Genomic DNA, 18757 nt, shown 5'->3' with positions numbered 1-18757 from the left:
TAAAAGGAGATCAATCAACGTGGGGTTGTGTTTTGTGTAAGGAGTTGATGAAAGGCATTGCTAAGCTGCTCCCGGGGTGCTGCAGTTTACCCAGCAGGGGAAGCTTACAGAACTGTGTCTCCTTTCTGCAGCTCCAGGGGGTTCATGGAGTTATGATTCTCCCTGTGCTGATGGTGATGGCGTTCCCCTCTCCGAGCTGGCAAGGTGAGTGCTGTGTCCCAGCTTCCAGGGGGTTGGCTGGAGGTGGCTCTGTGGCTGCTTTACACAGCTGTGTGCACGTGGAGCTTTTCTGACACACTGTGTGTTCAAGGTTTGCCCTGAAAAGGGGAATAGCATTTACACTGCCACGGAAAGGTGGGAATGGTTCATTTGAAGATCTCTTGGATGTTTTGAGAGATGAGCCCCTGAAAGATGTGTACTCACTGCTTCACAACCAGCCTTTGGAAAACACTGGCTTTCTGAGAATAACTTGGCTTTCTCAGTTTTAAATTTTAACTTACCTGAGAGGGGTCTCTGGTCTCTGCAGTGGCATATCCTTGTCAGCTGAAAGAGCTGGATTGGAATCGTTACCTCCTACTTAATGGTTCTTCAGCACTACCTGAGAACAATATCCCTTCCCTGAAGCAGATTCGATTGTCTCATGATGTCATTAGCTCTAACCGAAGCTGCTAAGGACAGGATGATGATTTTCCTGGATTCTTCTCTTCTGCAGACGATGAGAGGAAGCTGAAGATGGTCCCCTACGAGTGTGTGTGTGAGGGCATCTCCTGTGGCAATGGGGATCGCTGCCAGGGCCAGCGCTGCTTTGCCTCCCTCAGCATCAATGATGGGGCTAAGGTTTACCAGAAGGGCTGCTTCCAGGTCTATGAGCAAAGGAAAATGACCTGCAAAACTCCTCCATCCCCCAACCAGGCTGTGGAGTGCTGCCAGGGACACCTGTGCAACATGAACATCACTGCACAGCTGCCCTCCTCCAAAGGTGAGAGCCTCATCCCTCAGCAGTGCCTTTGGAGAAGGAGCTGGGGCTGCCTTTGGTCTGCTGTGCTGGGAGAGGTGGCTCCAGTGCTGGCTGAAGGAAGGTTTGGGGCACAGGATGCCCTGGGTTTCCCCACCCTGGGTGGGCTGGCAGCTCTGCGTGCCTGGGGCAGGCAGGGGCTGCAGTGGGGGCTCGGGGTCAGCATGGAGAGGTGACTGTCCATGGGAGCACACCCTGTGTGCAGGTGTGCTCACACCTGGCTGTGCCACAGCCTCTGCCACGCTGGCTGGGTGCCCAGGGCAGCCTTGCTGTCACTGTAATGGCTTTGAGGACTTCCTCTGGGAACCTGCACATTCATTTTTCTCTGTCTTTTCACACTTTTTCCCTCCCCCTCTCTCCCAAGGGCAAACCTTTCAAGGAGAGGCAGCAGGGTACAGCATGGAAACACTGATCATCGTTATCCTGGCTCCTGTGGTAGTGCTGGTAGTTTTTTCTGCAGTAGCTGTGCTGATCATAAGGAGGATACAGAAGAACCACATGGAGAGGCTCAATTCCAGGGATGCAGAGTATGGCACCATCGAGGGGCTCATAGCCTCCAACGTGGGGGACAGCACCTTGGCAGTGAGTGACCTCCTGTGTGCAGCCTGGCAGTTCTCCCTTCCTAACCCCCCCCCTTCCTTCTCCCACTAAGAGCAGGTTTTGCTGCCAGGGGATGCCACTTGGCCTCAGGACTTGAGTGGTGCTGTTCCTGTGCTCCCACAACTGTAGAAGTGATGAAATTTCACCAAAAGATGGGTTTGGCCAGTGTAGGTCTTTGATCTGGAGAATTGCTCTGAACTGTTTGTGTTCCTGGAAACAATGTCAGCACATCAAAACAGAGAGTGCCTTGTTGGGGGGCCTGAAGGAGCAGGAGAGGTGGAGAACTGTGCTGCATGTTTGATGCACAGCAGCCTGAAGGGTTGGAAAAGATGTGGTGCTAGGTGAGAAAGAAAATACAGAGAATTCTGATGTTTAAAGCCTTCAGACCTGACTGCCATGGTCTCGGTAGCAGGGCTCTGGGATAACTGGATATCAGTGACATTTTGTTGATGGAAGAGCAGTGGGGGTTGTAAGAAATGTGTAATGCTTTCTCAGGTCAGTTTACAAAATGCACTCACTGGTGTGGTCTCTGGAGAATACAAGGAGCTGGGAATTGTTCTTTCTGCAGGGTGGGTGCCCCTTCCCCCTCCCCTGGGGCCAGGCACACGTGTCCCAGCAGCTGTCCCTCTTCATCTGAGCAGGGCAAGTCAAACTTCAGGATGGACTGTTTGCTTCTGAAGCAGTGCAGAGTTTTCTTCTCCTTGCATTGCTGAGATAAAAAATCCCCAACATTAAGAGGCTGGAGAACATTTTCTGTTTTGGTGCTGTCCCACCATAATGTGCTTTCACTGCAGGGTTGAAGAGTGGCCTATGTCTGCTAACATTTTTTTTTTCCTTTTTTTGTAATGCCAGTGAGTCTCTAATTATGCCACAAAGCTTGATTCCATGTTCCTGGTTTGGAACAGCCAGTGTTGATGTGTCCACCATGGCCCAGACACTGTGCATGGTGATCTGTCCTTAAGCACTGACTGCCAGCTTTGACCAGCTCTTACCTGGGCAAGATCCTTCCAAGCCATTTGCAGACCTTTTGTACTCCTGGTTATTTAATGTTACTTGCAAATGGTGGTAAAACCTGCAAAGAATAAATGGAAATAGTTTGTGAGAGCTGTGAGGGCCGGGTCTGGTGGAGCTCAGACCTCAGCCAAGGTGCCAGTGCTGCTGCTCTGCCTCCCAGGGTGGCTGATCCACAGGCTGTCCTTGGTAGTTCTGTGCCTAAATGTTCATCTCAACAGCAAGTCTTCTCCATTCCAGATGTTTCTTCTCCATTCCAGATGTTTCTTCTCCATTGTGTTTTAAGTCACTGGTTTTGTCACACATTAAATAAGTTTACATTTAGGATTAGTCTTTGCAGTGTAGCAAGTGCTTAAAGCCCTAAGCTGCTTAGTGGGCCTGGAGGGAGCTCTGGCCTCTTCAAATCTTGTTTTTACAGTTGCTGTAGATAAGTTTGGGGGTGGTTTTTTGTTTTGGTTGCTTTTGTTGTGCTGCTGATTGAAGCATGAAGGAAAATGAGCCCCCAGTTTGTGCTAAAAAGTAAGGTAGTCCCTGTCACTCCTAGGTTATCTTTTTCTTGAGCACTTGTTAAGAGGTTGTTAGAAGAAATGAGATCTCATGGATATCTGGTTCAAGCACAGAAAAGCAGTTTTCTGGAAATAATAGAAAGTTGATTACACTTGGGCTTTTTTTATCCTATTGTCCTTTGTAAAGAAAGAGTCCAGCTACAGTTGTTAATGCTTTGAACTAATAAAAAACTCCCTGCTGTAAAAGTAACTGGGCATTAACATTTTACAAGGCTAATGGGATTTTAATATTCAGTCAGGATCTCACTGATGTTTATTATAAGCTTACAGCTCAAAGTCTGCTTTCTGTGCACTAAAAATACCAGAAACTGATAAAGCTTATAAGAAAGATTTGTTACAGAAGTTTTTCTGGAGTATCAGTGGCAAATCTTGTGTAGGTGATGCTGGAAATCCCCTCACCTTCTTTATTTGAAAATGGGTTTTGGTTTTAAATACCTGCACCAAGCTTGAATAGTTATCAGAAACAGAGCTAAGAGGACATAAGATAAGTAAAAGAAGAGTGAAATGCTGAAAAAGGCTGGAATCTCACGACAGAGAGCAGCTGGTAGGCCAGAAGTGGGCTCCCAGTGCACAGACATCTATTGTCAGATATTTATTAAACTTGCTAAACAAATAATGACTTGCTAAACAATAATAATAATGACTTGCTCTTTGACCCTGAGTGACCAAATGGCATCCCCAGAGATACCCCTGAGCTTTAACCTAACCTGTCCTTTGTGCATGTGAAGGGAAAAATGGGGTTTCTCATGGATTCTACACTTCTGCCTTCCCTTCTGAGCAGGATTTGCTGGACCATTCCTGCACATCTGGAAGTGGCTCTGGGCTTCCTTTCCTGGTGCAGAGGACTGTGGCTCGCCAGATCACACTTGTGGAGTGTGTAGGTCAGTGTCTCCTGGTGCTTAGCTTTTTGTAGGGCTTCAGTGTTCATTTTAAGGATTCATTAGATTTTTCATCAGCATATTTGTATTATTAATTGAGTAGTCTTAAATTTGAGTTTAGGAAGCATTTGGGTCAGAGGTAGCTGGAGGCATTGGCATTGGGCCAGGAGGGTGTGCAGGCACTGGAGAGGTGAGAGAGCTGTTGGGGTGAAAGGCAGACAGTGTGTCCTGACCTCCCCAGGACAGCCCTCAGTGTTGGTTGGGTTTTTAATCCTTTTTTTGTTTGTGGGTGGGTTTGGTTTCTAGTTTTCTTTAAATCATCATTTTGTGTTTCTGCCAGGGCTGATGATGGAATGGAAATGTAAAGGCTGTGACTCTCCAGCATTGCATTTCCTTCCTGTCCTCCTCACTGCAGTATTCCAGCTGTGTGCACACTGACCAAAGGCACTCCCATTGCTGGTGGCACCTCCCAGTTCAGCCCCTCTGCTGCACTGGTGTGCAGGGGGAGAGAGCCACACTCACAGGGTGACACTCCCCAAAAGCAGCCAGGAAAAACGAGGATGTGCAGCAGTGTGGTGCAGTGCTGAGAGGGGCAGGCAGGGCTGATCACCTGGAGTGCTGTTTGCTTCAGGGCAGGGGGGTTGTGCCTGCTGGAGGCTCTTTGTCACTGACAGCTTCTCCTGTGTTTTCCCCTCCAGGAAAGGGTCGTTATGGAGAGGTCTGGAGGGGCCAGTGGCAAGGAGAAAATGTTGCTGTGAAGATCTTCTCTTCTAGGGATGAAAAGTCCTGGTTCAGGGAAACTGAGCTCTACAACACTGTGCTGCTGAGGCATGAGAATATTTTAGGTAAGTAGGACAAGCACATTCTGTGTCCTGGGGTGTCTGAAGTGAAGGTGAGTTACCTGGACAGCTCACCTGTGAGGCACTGCACACTCAGCAGGCAGCTCCCAGTCCCTGGCTCCTTGCTGGAGAGAAGTGTTCAGGGAGGGGCTGAGTCCCAAATGGGGAATGCTGGTGCTCTGCAGGTGCCAGCAGGAGGCTGTTAATTAACCAGATCATCAGGGCTGAGCACTCAGACAGCAGTGCAGGTGCCACAGCTCCCTGGAAGGGACTGGCTCTTGCACAGTGTGCCAGAGCTCTGCTGGGCCTGTGTTGGGTTGTAATCCCTGCAGAAATGGAGGCAGAAAAGGTGGGGAGGAGTTTACAATGAGATTTAGGGATTTGAATACTTTTCTTTGTGGCTAAGTAAAGTGCAATATGAATCCAGTGTTCTCTTCTGTTTAACTGTTCTTTTCAAGGTGGGAATAAGCTCTTTTGCTGTTTAAACTTCAGCTGTAGCTGCATGATGTATCTTTTCCCATGTAAACAGGAAAGTAAATGAGCCTTGTGCATCATTCAGACCTCATGCTTGGTTCTGAGAACTGGGAAAGTGGCTTTGCTGTGCTGGGCCATGTCTGAGGTTTAAGCAGCCCTTTGGTTCCTAATAGATGTGCCCTTCAGTCACTGGTGTGCCACCTCTGCAAATAAAATCAGCAGCACATTTCCTGAGTGCTGACACTGCCTCACCCAAAATCTGTCTTCAATCAGTTTTCCTTCAGCTCCTTATTCTTGCTTTCTGTCAGAGAATGTTCCCTGGCTCTCCAGCTCACCCTGCAAGACATTTGTGTGTTTCCTGAAGCAGTTCCTTTCTTACTCCAAAAATAATTTGCTGGCCTCCTGAAATGTGAATTATTGAACTTCCCTTCCCGAGAGAGCAAGTGACTTAGCTGAAATTACATTGCATATTTCCCTTGATGCTCTGCCTGTGTTTAGTCTTTCTTGATAACTGTCAAATTTGTTTGCCATTTTAGAGACTTCCTTTAGATGCAGTATTAAACAATATCACAGATCACAGAAATGTCACATTGTGCACAAGTCTGACTTGAGGAGAGAAAGCAGTGGGTGTTCTCTCTGACAAATGTATGTGATCTTTTCATAAACATGATTTGTTCCTTTGGTTTGGGAATAAAAGTTCTGTTGTTCCCAGCTAAAGCTGTGGAGGTCACTGTGGATGTATGCACAGGTGACAGGAAGGGAGCTTCCCCTGAATTTGGGCTTCAGTTTTAAGACATGGCATTTTTGAAGGTGGTTCTTGAGGTTCATGAGTTTTGAGAAAATTTTCTCTGTTTCTTCATAGAAGGTCATTTAACCGTTTTCTCAGCAGCCTGCACTGGCTGCCTGTGGGCTCTGAAAATGGAAATGGTTGTTCATGGCTTGATGTCTGAGGTGATTCTGCTTTCCAGTGTGACCCTCTCACGTGGGCAGCAGCAAATGTGCTGCAGACTTGGGGTCTTTCTGTTTGGCTGGGAACTTCCTCACCCCCAAGTCCTTCAAAAAGAAGGAAAAATAAAAATATTTTGGGGTGTGAGGTCCTAACAAGTAGATTTTTTTATGTGACTGACAAATATATAAATAGGTTCTTGTGAGCAGATACAAGTTAGAGTTCCAGCATTTGTTGGATTTGTTTTCATCACAGTGTACCTGCAGTGCAGTTGTGATTAAACAAGTTGTGCATTACAGGAGGGGCCAGCAGCATTGATTCACCTTAGTGCAGAATATTCAGAGCTGGAAGGGACCCACAAGGACCATGGAGCCCAGCTCCTGAGTGGATTCCTGTATGGGGTCAGCACCCAGTTCTGGGGCAGTGCAGGGGGAGCTCTGCCATTCACTGCCTGTTTCTGTCCCTGCTCTGACCATTGGAGCTGCAGTTCTGGGGCAGTGCTGGGGGAGCTCTGCCATTCACTCCCTGTTTCTCTCCCCAGGGTTCACTGCCTGTTTCTCTCCCCCCAGGGTTAACTGCCTGTTTCTGTCCCCCCAGGGTTCACTGCCTGTTTCTCTCCCCCCAGGGTTCGCTGCCTGTTTCTGTCCCCCCAGGGTTCACTGCCTGTTTCTGTCCCCCCAGGGTTCACTGCCTGTTTCTGTCCCCCCAGGGTTCGCTGCCTGTTTCTCTCCCCAGGGTTCACTCCCTGTTTCTCTCCCCCCAGGGTTCACTGCCTGTTTCTGTCCCCCCAGGGTTCACTGCCTGTTTCTGTCCCCCCAGGGTTCACTGCCTGTTTCTGTCCCCCCAGGGTTCGCTGCCTGTTTCTGTCCCCCCAGGGTTCACTGCCTGTTTCTCTCCCCCCAGGGTTCGCTGCCTGTTTCTGTCCCCCCAGGGTTCACTGCCTGTTTCTGTCCCCCCAGGGTTCGCTGCCTGTTTCTCTCTCCAGGGTTCACTCCCTGTTTCTCTCCCCAGGGTTCACTCCCTGTTTCTCTCTCCCCAGGGTTCACTGCCTGTTTCTCTCTCCCCAGGGTTCACTGCCTGTTTCTGTCCCCCCAGGGTTCACTGCCTGTTTCTGTCCCCCCAGGGTTCACTGCCTGTTTCTGTCCCCCCAGGGTTCACTGCCTGTTTCTGTCCCCCCAGGGTTCACTCCCTGTTTCTCTCCCCCCAGGGTTCACTGCCTGTTTCTGTCCCCCCAGGGTTCACTCCCTGTTTCTCTCCCCAGGGTTCACTGCCTGTTTCTCTCTCCCCAGGGTTCACTGCCTGTTTCTGTCCCCCCAGAGTTCACTGCCTGTTTCTCTCCCCAGGGTTCATCGCCTCCGACATGACGTCTCGGAACTCGAGCACGCAGCTGTGGCTGATCACACACTACCACGAGATGGGCTCTCTGTACGACTACCTGCAGCTGAGCACGCTGGACACGGTGAGCTGCCTGCGCATGGTGCTGTCCATCGCCAGCGGGCTGGCGCACCTGCACATCGAGATCTTCGGCACGCAGGGCAAGCCCGCCATCTCGCACCGCGACCTCAAGAGCAAGAACATCCTCGTCAAGAAGAACGGGCAGTGCTGCATCGCCGACCTGGGTGAGAGAGCAGCCCTGCTCGGGCACAGAGATGGGCTGGGGCCGTGTGACCCGTGAGTGTCTCTGTGAGACAGAGTGACCCGTGGGGCGGTGTGTCCGTGAGACAGAGTGACCCTTGGGGTGGTGTGACCGTGAGCCCAAGTGACCCTTGGGGCAGTGTGACTGTGACCCTGCACTGACCCTGCACTGACCCTTGGGGCAGTGTGTCTGTGACTCCACACTGACCCTGCACTGACTGACCCTTGGGGCGGTGTGTTCATGAGCCAGAGTGACCCTTGGGGCAGTGTGTCTGTGACTCCACACCGACCCCTCTCTGCCCCCCGTGCCAGTGTTCCCCGCAGTGACCCTTGGGGCAGTGTGACCCTTGGGGCAGTGTGACCGTGACCCCTTGCTGACCCCTTGCTGACCCCTCGCTCCCCCTCCCGGTGCCGGTGTGCCTGCAGTGCCCGCCGCGGCCGCCAGGTGGCGCTGGCAGCCCAGACACGCCTTTGGGACTTCGGGGTTCCGATGTCGGTCCCATTGCCGGGTCCCGTTATCAGATCCCACTGCTGGGTCCCACTGCCGGGTCCCAGAGGGTTCAGGGTTAGAGTTCATTTCTGAAATGAAAAAGTGTCACACACTGGCTTTTAAAGAGATTCGTATTTCACTCTGAGGAGGGGCAGCACATCCTGGCATTGATTGACATGGCACTGGTACAGTGAAATCTATTCACTGTTTATCCAGAGATTTCAGATGTTTGAGAGATCTTTCCAAGAGAGCACAGCAGGAAACACTTCCTGATTAGTTTTTATGGTGGTTAAATAGCCACTTTTTAAAATGTGAACTCCTCAGACGTGTATCTGTCACATTTTTCCTGTGTTCCTCCTGTGTAAGGGAGCCAGGGTCCAGCACTGTGCACTGACCCCAGTGCCCCCTCCCTGGCAGTGCTGACTTGCCTCCCTCAGCTGTAAACCTTGACCTGTCGGCCTCTGGAATCTGTTTTGCTCAGTTTGGAGGAAGTTTTTATGATTTTCATCAAAAAAGAGTAGATAAAAAGATTAAAAAGAAGTAGACAAGTAGTTTGATAAAAAACCCGATTTTATCTTTGTTTACTGTTGCAAGCTCTTTTAAAGAAAAAATATAAACCACAGAGACTGTATAATACAATCTAGTCTGAGTTTAAAATAGTGCATAAAAGTGTATGTGTGTGTGTCAATATTTGACAAATATTGGATCAGACTTCTCATGAGTGGCTCAGGAGATGGTGCATGAGGTGTCCCTTAGGAGGGTGGGGACAAACATTTTGGCAGTGCTTGTTGAGATGGGCCAAGGGGAGGTGGTTTGAAAGGGAAAGAGGGTTAATTTACATTAAATGTAAGTGTTTTACAGGGAGAGTGACAGGCCCTGGCACAGCTGTTGCTCCCCTGGATCCCTGCAGTGCCCAAGGATGGACATTTGGGCTGACCTGGGGCAGTGGGAGCTGTCCCTGCCATGGCAAGGGGACAGTGGATGAGCTTTAAAATCCCTTCCAACTCAAAGTATTCTGTGATCTTTCTAGAGGTGCCATAAGCATATTCTTATCAGCTTGAAATGTCTTGAAGTGCATTTGAAATGTAGAAAAGTGTTTTCCAAATTTTTATTACGTTAAAGAACAGACTGTTCTTTGGAAAGAAAAGCAAATGAATGATCTGCTGGTGGGTTAGTTTTTGTGGGGCTGAGGTAAAAAGCCTTTCAAGGTTCACCTAAAATAAACCCCTGTTAAGTGTAAATAGTGTCTGTCATTCTTAGAAGATTTGCTGAGGAAATTAGGGAGAGTTTGTTGCCCTCTCTGTGGCTTGGCTCTGCCGTGCTCCCAGCGCTGCTCAATTTGCAGTGCTCTCTGTTTACCATGGCCAAATGAGAGCTCTCTGCATTTCCAAATTTACAGTCATTTGGTCCCTCACATAATGTTCTCTGCTTAAATGTTTAGTAATTAGTAGAAACCAGGTAGAGTGGTTTTGTCTGACTCATTTTAGATCTGCTTGAGGATGTTTATTTTTCAAGCTGCTGCAAATACGCTGTTTTTTGTTTTCCAGCTTTATTTTTTAACTTGCTTGTATCCTTCATGCAGTGTTTTTCTTCTCCCTTCCCCACAGTTCGGGTGTATCCACCTACCCAAAAGGTCTATAAATAAATCTGAATGCTGTGTAAAATTGTTTTCTTCTGAGCAGCAGCTGTTTGGCCTCTGTGTATCCGTGCCCGGAGTACTGGGGACATCCAGTGGCTGCAAAACACTTCGTGGCAGTGTTTTGTAAGAGTGCAGTGAAATGTTTGATGATAATCCCTGGGAGATAGTGGTCTGGTTTGGCTGGGTTGGAGCTGACCCCATTGGTCTCTGGCCAGCTGGGCCCTCGGCCCCTTGTCCTGCAGAAACCATCAGCCAGGGTGCTGCTAGGGCCTGAGGGTGTGGGGCACTGAGCAGAGCCCTGTTTGTGTGCCTGCAGGGCTGGGGCACTGAGCAGAGCTTGTTTCTGTGCCTGCAGGGCTGGGGCACTGAGCAGAGCCCTGTTTCTGTGCCTGCAGGGCTGGGGCACTGAGCAGGGCCCTGTTTGTGTGCCTGCAGGGCTGGGGCACTGAGCAGAGCCCTGTTTGTGTGCCTGCAGGGCTGGGGCACTGAGCAGAGCCCTGTTTGTGTGCCTGCAGGGCTGGGGCACTGAGCAGGGCCCTGTTTGTGTGCCTGCAGGGCTGGGGCACTGAGCAGGGCCCTGTTTCTGTGCCTGCAGGGCTGGGGCACTGAGCAGAGCCCTGTTTGTGTGCCTGCAGGGCTGGGGCACTGAGCAGAGCCCTGTTTGTGTGCCTGCAGGGCTGGGGCACTGAGCAGAGCTTGTTTGTGTGCCTGCAGGGCTGGGGCACTGAGCAGAGCCCTGTTTGTGTGCCTGCAGGGCTGGGGCACTGAGCAGAGCCCTGTTTGTGTGCCTGCAGGGCTGGGGCACTGAGCAGGGCCCTGTTTCTGTGCCTGCAGGGCTGGGGCACTGAGCAGAGCCCTGTTTCTGTGCCTGCAGGGCTGGGGCACTGAGCAGAGCCCTGTTTGTGTGCCTGCAGGGCTGGGGCACTGAGCAGAGCTTGTTTGTGTGCCTGCAGGGCTGAGACACTGAGCAGAGCTTGTTTGTGTGCCTGCAGGGCTGGGGCACTGAGCAGGACCCTGTTTGTGTGCCTGCAGGGCTGGGGCACTGAGCAGAGCCCTGTTTGTGTGCCTGCAGGGCTGGGGCACTGAGCAGAGCCCTGTTTGTGTGCCTGCAGGGCTGGGGCACTGAGCAGAGCTTGTTTGTGTGCCTGCAGGGCTGGCAGTGATGCACTCGCAGAGCACCAACCAGCTGGACGTGGGCAACAACCCCCGGGTGGGCACCAAGCGCTACATGGCGCCCGAGGTGCTGGACGAGAGCATCCAGGCCGACTGCTTCGACTCCTACAAGCGCGTGGACATCTGGGCCTTCGGCCTGGTGCTCTGGGAGGTGGCCAGGCGCATGGTCAGCAACGGTGAGTGCGGCTGCGGGCTCCTGCAGGGACAGGGGCGGGCCAGGGTGCACAGAGTACACAGAGCCCAGAGTGCACACAGTGCTGGGCTGCAGCCTCCTGCAGGGAGAGGGGCAGGGGCCAGCGTGCAGAGAGCACACAGAGCCTGCCCCAGAGTGCACACAGTGCTGGGCTGCAGCCCTGCCTGCAGGGAGCTGGGCAGGGCCCAGGGTGCACAGAGCACAGCAGAGCTCTGCCCCAGAGTGCCCAGAGCATAGGTCTCCAGTGGGTTTGGTTCCTGAAACACTGAAGAAGCTCTTGGTGTGCTGGGTGCAGTGGCTGAATCCTGTTGCCATGTCTGTTAAAGCAGAGAAGAGAGTCCCCTGCTCAAGTCCTGGTGAAAACAATTCACACCAAACAGCTGAGCTAACATTTTAGATCACAAAGTCTCCATCCTTCTTCCTTGTGTCATTAAACCATAGTGAATATTTGTAGGTGTCTGTTCCTAAAGGACAGGAAGAAAATACATGGGAAGTGCAGAAGGTATCAGAGTCCAGGACTGCATTTGCTCTCCCCAGTTGGGATGCAGCTGTGCACAGGTCCAGTTCTGGTGCTGGACACAGGGGCTGCTGCAGCAGCTGCAGCTCACAGAGGCTTTTGCTGAGCTGCTCTTGAGCCAGCAGGGGTGGATGGTGCTGCAGCTTCAGCAGGTTGGTGTGGAGCATGTGGGGCTGCAGCCCTGCCTGGATGTAGTGTATGGTCTGGGCAGTGCCAGGGAGTGAAGGGAAGAAGGCAGAGCAGTTGCTGTGGGTGCTGCAGTGCAGGAGTCACTCCCAGCAGTGCAGGCAGTGCTGCAGGAGCAGGCAGGGGCAGTGCTGCAGGAGCAGCAGAGCTACAGGAGCAGCTGTGCTGCAGGAGCAGGCAGGGGCAGTGCTGCAGGAGCAGGCAGGGGCAGTGCTGCAGGAGCAGGCTGTGCTGCAGGAGCAGCTGTGCTGCAGGAGCAGGCAGGGGCAGTGCTGCAGGAGCGGCTGTGCTGCAGGAGCAGCTGTGCTGCAGGAGCAGGCAGGGGCAGTGCTGCAGGAGCGGCTGTGCTGCAGGAGCAGGCAGAGCTACAGGAGCAGCTGTGCTGCAGGAGCAGGCAGGGGCAGTGCTGCAGGAGCGGCTGTGCTGCAGGAGCAGCTGTGCTGCAGGAGCAGCTGTCCTGGCCAGCGTGTCACGGGGCAGTGACGCTGTGGGACAGAGGTTGAGTGGCTCCCTGGCACCACTGAGGCTCCCAGCAGGCTGGGCAGCAGCTCAGAGCAGTGCTCAGGCACTGCTGGAGCAAAGGGCAGAGCCTTCCCTTGTTTCCAGTACTGTGTCTGCAGCAGCAGTTCTGTGCCTGGGCTTGGCAAAGAGCATGTGCAGAGTTAGAGGCAGGCTCCCTGCAGTGCCAGAGTTCATCTGGAGCATCCTCATGGCCTGGCAGTGTGCTCACAGCTGTGGCACAGCTGGGCTGGGGTTTGGAGCCCTGGCTTCACCTGCAGGCATGGCAACAGGGGCACACAGGGTTGTGCTGTGAGCTGGGCTCTGGGTGAGGCAGGAGAAGGATGAAAAGGAGCTCAGCCAGCAGGTGAGGTTGGTAAATGCAGCTGGGAATGACTCTGGGCAGCAGGGAGGGTGGCAGCACATGGCACCTGCCCTGTGTTCATGGCACTGGCAAGCTGCAGTGCCTGCTGCTTCTGGTGGGAGCTTGCTGGGGTAGCCAGCTCTGCAAATTACCCTCCTCTTCTCCAAGGCTCTTGGAATTTCCTGAAGACTGTTTCCCTTTCTGACTAATCATCACAGACAGGGGCTTGCAGGTTTTTGCAGAGTATGCACAGGTATATCTGTGGGACTTTGATCTCTAGTACAGCAGGAAAACTAAAATTCAACTGTTCTAGGAAGATTGAAAACCTCTTTTCAGCTTCAGGGTATCCAAAGCAGCAGATTCTCCTGGACTTTGTGTCTGGCTGTGGGACAGCAGATTGCAGTCTGTTGGTCCCAGCTGTCAGCAGGAACCAACATTTGATGTTCCTGTTGGACACAGAGGGCCTCATTAGCTCTGCCTTTTTCCACACTGCTGACCCAGATTTGGCTTTGAACACCAGTTTGTGAATTGGCTTCCTGAGACAGCTGGGCTCCCTGTAGCTGGTTTGTGAGCCCAATGCAGTGAGGAGGCAGAGAGCTGCACGTGTGTCCTGGGGCAGGAGGGGCTCCAGCCTGGCAGCACACACACACACACACAGCCCCTGCTTTCAGTGCCAAACCCAGCCCAGGGCCAGGCTGCATGGGGCTGGAGCAGCCTGGGACAGTGGGAGGTGTCCCTGCCATGGCTGGGATGGGATGGGATGGGATACAGGGATGGGATCCATGGGTTGGAATGGGATGGGATGGGATGCAATGGGATCTCTGGGATGGGTTGGGATCCCTGGGATGGGCTATAAGGTCCCTCCCAACCCAAACCAGGCTGGGATTTTATGAAGGTGCACTGAGCTCCTCAGTGCCACAGGCTCTCAGGTATTTGGGTTTGTGATGGCATGTAGTGCCAGTTTCCCTGGGGATCTTGCTGTTTTCATAACAAGGAATGAAATGCTTTGAAGCACCAGCTTAAGGGTCTGTGGATGCTGACATGCTTATTGGACTCCCTCAGGAATTACAAAAGCACCAAAGGTGTGTGTTGAACCTGTTAGAAACCCCAGTGCAGACCTCACATTCTTCCATTTGCTGGTAGAAATCCCAGTTTTTGGTAGGCAGGAAAGCTGCATGCAAACCAAACTTGGCCTTTTGGCAAGGGATTTACTTCTCATCCTTTCAGCTCCAATTTCTGCAAAGTGGGTATAGATAGCTCATGCATTTTGGACTTGCAATATGAGACAATTAATTCACATTTTAAGTAGGAAAAGCTGTTCCTGGGGCAGTGAGTGCTTTTGAGGCTGCATGGCACTGTGGGGTTGGCTTCTAAAGGGTTTTTGTGCCTGTTAGACAGGTGGGTTTGTGTTCCCTGTGTCCCTGCAGAAATGCTGCTCACTCACAGTCTGTAATGTCTGTCTGTGTCTCCCCAGGTATCGTGGAAGATTACAAACCACCCTTCTATGACTTGGTTCCCAACGACCCCAGCTTTGAGGACATGAGGAAGGTGGTGTGTGTGGACCAGCAGAGGCCCAACATTCCCAACAGATGGTTCTCAGACCCGGTCAGTGTGTGCTGCTCCTCCTGCACAGCCCTGGCAGCTGTTGCAGTGCTCATTGCTGGGGGTCTCTGTGCTGGGAGCATCCCTGCCTGTGCAGGGCTGGCCAGCTCTGAGCCCTCTGGGCTAGCACAGCCTTACAGCTGCTGCTGCTGGGGCTGTTCTCCCTCCCAGGGCAGGGCAGGGGGAGAGAAGCTGGGCCAGGGCTTTCCAGGGATGCAGGCACACACAGCAGGATGCTGGGCTCTCCTGCCCACAGCACAGGGGCTCTTGGTCTTTGGAAAGACTGATGCTCAAGTTTAATTTTGTTCAGCATCAGTCTGGCCTCTCCAGGCTGCCCAGCTGTTTTGTCCTTGCCCCTGGAGCTGGGGAAGTCAGTCAGAAATCTGCAGGGTGGGCCCATCTCTGAGGTTTGGTGTGGAGCTGTGCCCTGTGCTGGGAGCCCAGCCAGTTAAACCTTGCTGGGGGTGATGAAATCCCAGGCAGAACTTCTGTGCCTTCTCAGCTCCTTCATGGGTCTGCAGGAGCTGTTTTAATTGAAGAGAAATTCTGTGTAGTGTTTGCTGAATTACAAAACCCCAACACTGCACTGATTGAAGCTACACTGGCTGGTCCCTCCAGTCAGCCCCTGGCCAGCTGTGCTCTTGGTTTAATCAGGTTATCAGTGCTCAGGGGCTTTTCAGAGCATGGAAGCTGTGCATGTGATGAGCAGTGGGGAGCTCTGAGCATGGTGTGTCCCTCAGGCAGTGAGGGAGGCTCTGTGTGAGGAGCATGGGGTGTCCCCCAGGCAGTGCAGATCTCAGGATGGGGTGTCCCCCAGGCAGTGATGCTCTGTGTGAGTGCTGCCCCAGGCAGTGATGCAGGCTGTTAGTGCTGCCCCAGGCAGTGATGCAGGCTGTGTGTGAGTGCTGCCCCAGGCAGTGATGCTCTGTGTGAGTGCTGCCCCAGGCAGTGATGCAGGCTGTCAGTGCTGCCCCAGGCAGTGATGCAGGCTCTGTGTGAGTGCTGCCCCAGGCAGTGATGCTCTGTGTGAGTGCTGCCCCAGGCAGTGATGCAGGCTGTGTGTGAGTGCTGCCCCAGGCAGTGATGCTCTGTGTGAGTGCTGCCCCAGGCAGTGATGCAGGCTGTGTGTGAGTGCTGCCCCAGGCAGTGATGCTCTGTGTGAGTGCTGCCCCAGGCAGTGATGCAGGCTGTCAGTGCTGCCCCAGGCAGTGATGCAGGCTCTGTGTGAGTGCTGCCCCAGGCAGTGATGCTCTGTGTGAGTGCTGCCCCAGGCAGTGATGCAGGCTGTGTGTCAGTGCTGCCCCAGGCAGTGATGCAGGCTGTCAGTGCTGCCCCAGGCAGTGATGCTCTGTGTCAGTGCTGTCCCAGGCAGTGATGCTCTGTGTGAGTGCTGCCCCAGGCAGTGATGCTCTGTGTGAGTGCTGCCCCAGGCAGTGATGCAGGCTGTGTGTGAGTGCTGCCCCAGGCAGTGATGCAGGCTGTGTGTCAGTGCTGCCCCAGGCAGTGATGCAGGCTGTGTGTCAGTGCTGCCCCAGGCAGTGATGCTCTGTGTGAGTGCTGCCCCAGGCAGTGATGCAGGCTCTGTGTGAGTGCTGCCCCAGGCAGTGATGCAGGCTGTGTGTGAGTGCTGCCCCAGGCAGTGATGCAGGCTGTCAGTGCTGCCCCAGGCAGTGATGCTCTGTGTCAGTGATGCTCTGTGTGAGTGCTGTCCCAGGCAGTGATGCAGGCTGTGTGTCAGTGCTGCCCCAGGCAGTGATGCAGGCTGTGTGTCAGTGCTGCCCCAGGCAGTGATGCAGGCTGTGTGTCAGTGCTGCCCCAGGCAGTGATGCAGGCTGTGTGTGAGTGCTGCCCCAGGCAGTGATGCTGTGAGTGCTGCCCCAGGCAGTGATGCAGGCTGTGTGTCAGTGCTGCCCCAGGCAGTGATGCAGGCTCTGTGTGAGTGCTGCCCCAGGCAGTGATGCAGGCTGTGTGTGAGTGCTGCCCCAGGCAGTGATGCAGGCTGTCAGTGCTGCCCCAGGCAGTGATGCTCTGTGTCAGTGCTGCCCCAGGCAGTGATGCAGGCTGTCAGTGCTGCCCCAGGCAGTGATGCAGGCTCTGTGTGAGTGCTGCCCCAGCCTGGGCTGCCCTGGCTGCTCTCTGTGCTGACTGCTGTGCCTCTCTCCTCCCCAGACCCTGACCTCCCTTGCCAAGCTGATGAAGGAGTGCTGGTACCAGAACCCCTCGGCCAGACTCACAGCCCTGCGCATCAAAAAGACTTTGACCAAAATTGACAATTCCCTAGACAAGCTGAAGGCTGACTGCTGACCCCTGCTTGCTGCTGTCTGCCAGGAAGGCCCTGGCTGCCCCGAGGGCTCTGGCCAGGCCCTGCTGCCCTGCTCCCAGGCTGCTGAGCAGGGTGTGGCAGCCCTGGGCCCTGGGCGTGCAGGACTCACCTGGGCGGGTGTCGGAGCCAGCTGCACGTGCTGTGCCTGAGCTGTGGCCTGAAGGAAGACAGAGAAATCCTAAGACAAGATCAGGGCATTAAACAATGGCTTTGAACAGCTTCTTTCTTTCTTTCTTTTTTTTTTTTTTTTTTTTTTTCTATTTTTTTTCCTTTTTTCCCCCCTTTTTCTCTTCTTTTTTTTTTTTTTTTAATATTTTATTTTAATTCTCCTAATCACTCCCAGGGTGAACACATGGAAGTGGTAAATTTTAATCAGCAATATTGCCTGTGCTTCTCTTCTTTATTGCACTAGGAATTCTTTGCATTCCTTACTTGCACTGTCACTGTTAATTTTAACGACATGACTTGCCAAAAATATGATTGGCTGTATCCTGCATTGATCTATGCCTGAGTGATAGGAAAAGAATTCGGTGAACTGAAAATGTAACTGTCAGACTTTAGCTGCATTTTACATGTGTACTGATGTTTACAATAATGCTGAACATTAGGAATTTCTTGTTTATCCAAAACTTGCAAATTATTTATTACTAGTGCACTTGCCAGTTTTTTAAACTGTAAAAGAAGTGCATAAAGTTAAAGCTTATTTTTATGTGGCCTCTTTCATGATTTCTTACACAGACGTTTTTGTAACACGATATAACCTGAAACATGAATTGTTTTCTGTATTATCATATTACAACTCAATAGTCACATTTTAAGTGCTTCACATTTGTAGGTGTGTGGTCTGTACCATATTTTCAGTTGGAATATGGAATGTATATTACAGCCATTTCCCACAGGGCCTCGTGTCTGGCATCTCACTGATCTGGGAAAGGAGAGCAATGGAGGAGTAAACTAGAGTATTACGTCATGAATGCTGTGGGGAAAATGCATTTTATTTCTTCTAAGCTATATAATATGCATTTAAACTCTGCCAGAAAAATAACTATTTTGTTTTAATCTACTTTTTCTATTTAGTAGTTATTTGTATAAATTAAATAGAATGTTTTCAAGTCAAACCTCGCAGTGTTTTAGTTGTGTTCAGTGCTCTTGTGGGGACCCAGGGCTGTCCCTGCTCCTGCCCCCTGAGCTGCTGAGGCTCCAGAGGGGCAGCAGGGAGGTGCTGGGCTCTCCTTGGGCATGTCCCTGGCTGTGTCCCTGTCCCCAGCCCTCCCATGTCCCTAGAGCAGCTCTGCTGCAGCCTGGGATCAGCTCTGGGTGCTCCACTGTTCCTTTGGATTGGGATTTTCCTGCCCCAGCACTGGGTGCTGGCTCTCAGCTGTGCTGGGGCTGTTTGGGATGCTGCAAGCATCTGCAGCAAGAACACCACAGATCTCTCTCCATCCCCCTGTCAGGGGGTTGTTGGAGCCAGAGGTTCCCCCTGAGCCTCCTTTTCTCCAGGCTGAGCCCCTTTCCAGTTCCCTTCCCAGCTCCCTCAGCCCCTCCTGGGGCTCCAGCCCCATTCCCCTCTCTGGACACAGGGGATAATGCACTAAAGGATAAAACCACTGCCCATAGGAACACCCCAGTAATACTCTCTATCCTGAGTTAGGTAAAGAAGATTATCCAGAAAAGCTGCTGGCAGGGTGGCAGAGTCAGTGCAGAGTCCTGGGCACTCCTGGGGCTGCTGGGCAAGGTCACTGCTGCTGCTCCCAGGGCTGCACACAGAGCATCCAGGGCTTGCTTCAGGTTTCACTTGCACCCCTTCT

At 52.4% G+C, this 18757-nt stretch overlaps 1 protein-coding gene across 2 annotated transcripts in view; it reads left to right on the top strand.

Annotated features, from left to right (window-relative positions):
* Window positions 1–18067, top strand: part of ACVR1 (activin A receptor type 1) — a 44347-nt gene extending 26280 nt beyond the window's left edge. For both annotated transcript variants that reach the window (XM_056496751.1, XM_056496752.1), the window contains exons 2-10: window positions 132–204; window positions 713–979; window positions 1380–1597; window positions 3974–4073; window positions 4769–4915; window positions 7673–7948; window positions 11245–11442; window positions 14499–14629; window positions 16796–18067. In XM_056496751.1, coding sequence (XP_056352726.1) covers window positions 153–204; window positions 713–979; window positions 1380–1597; window positions 3974–4073; window positions 4769–4915; window positions 7673–7948; window positions 11245–11442; window positions 14499–14629; window positions 16796–16930 — 1524 coding nt within the window. In that variant the 5' untranslated portion in view covers window positions 132–152 and the 3' untranslated portion in view covers window positions 16931–18067. The remainder of the gene's footprint in view (window positions 1–131; window positions 205–712; window positions 980–1379; window positions 1598–3973; window positions 4074–4768; window positions 4916–7672; window positions 7949–11244; window positions 11443–14498; window positions 14630–16795) is intronic.
* The last annotated feature ends 690 nt before the right edge of the window (window positions 18068–18757 follow it).

The sequence above is a fragment of the Oenanthe melanoleuca genome, chromosome 7 (genome assembly GCF_029582105.1).
Source record: "Oenanthe melanoleuca isolate GR-GAL-2019-014 chromosome 7, OMel1.0, whole genome shotgun sequence".
Lineage (NCBI taxonomy): Eukaryota > Metazoa > Chordata > Aves > Passeriformes > Muscicapidae > Oenanthe > Oenanthe melanoleuca.
This window is presented reverse-complemented; position numbering and strand designations above follow the sequence as displayed.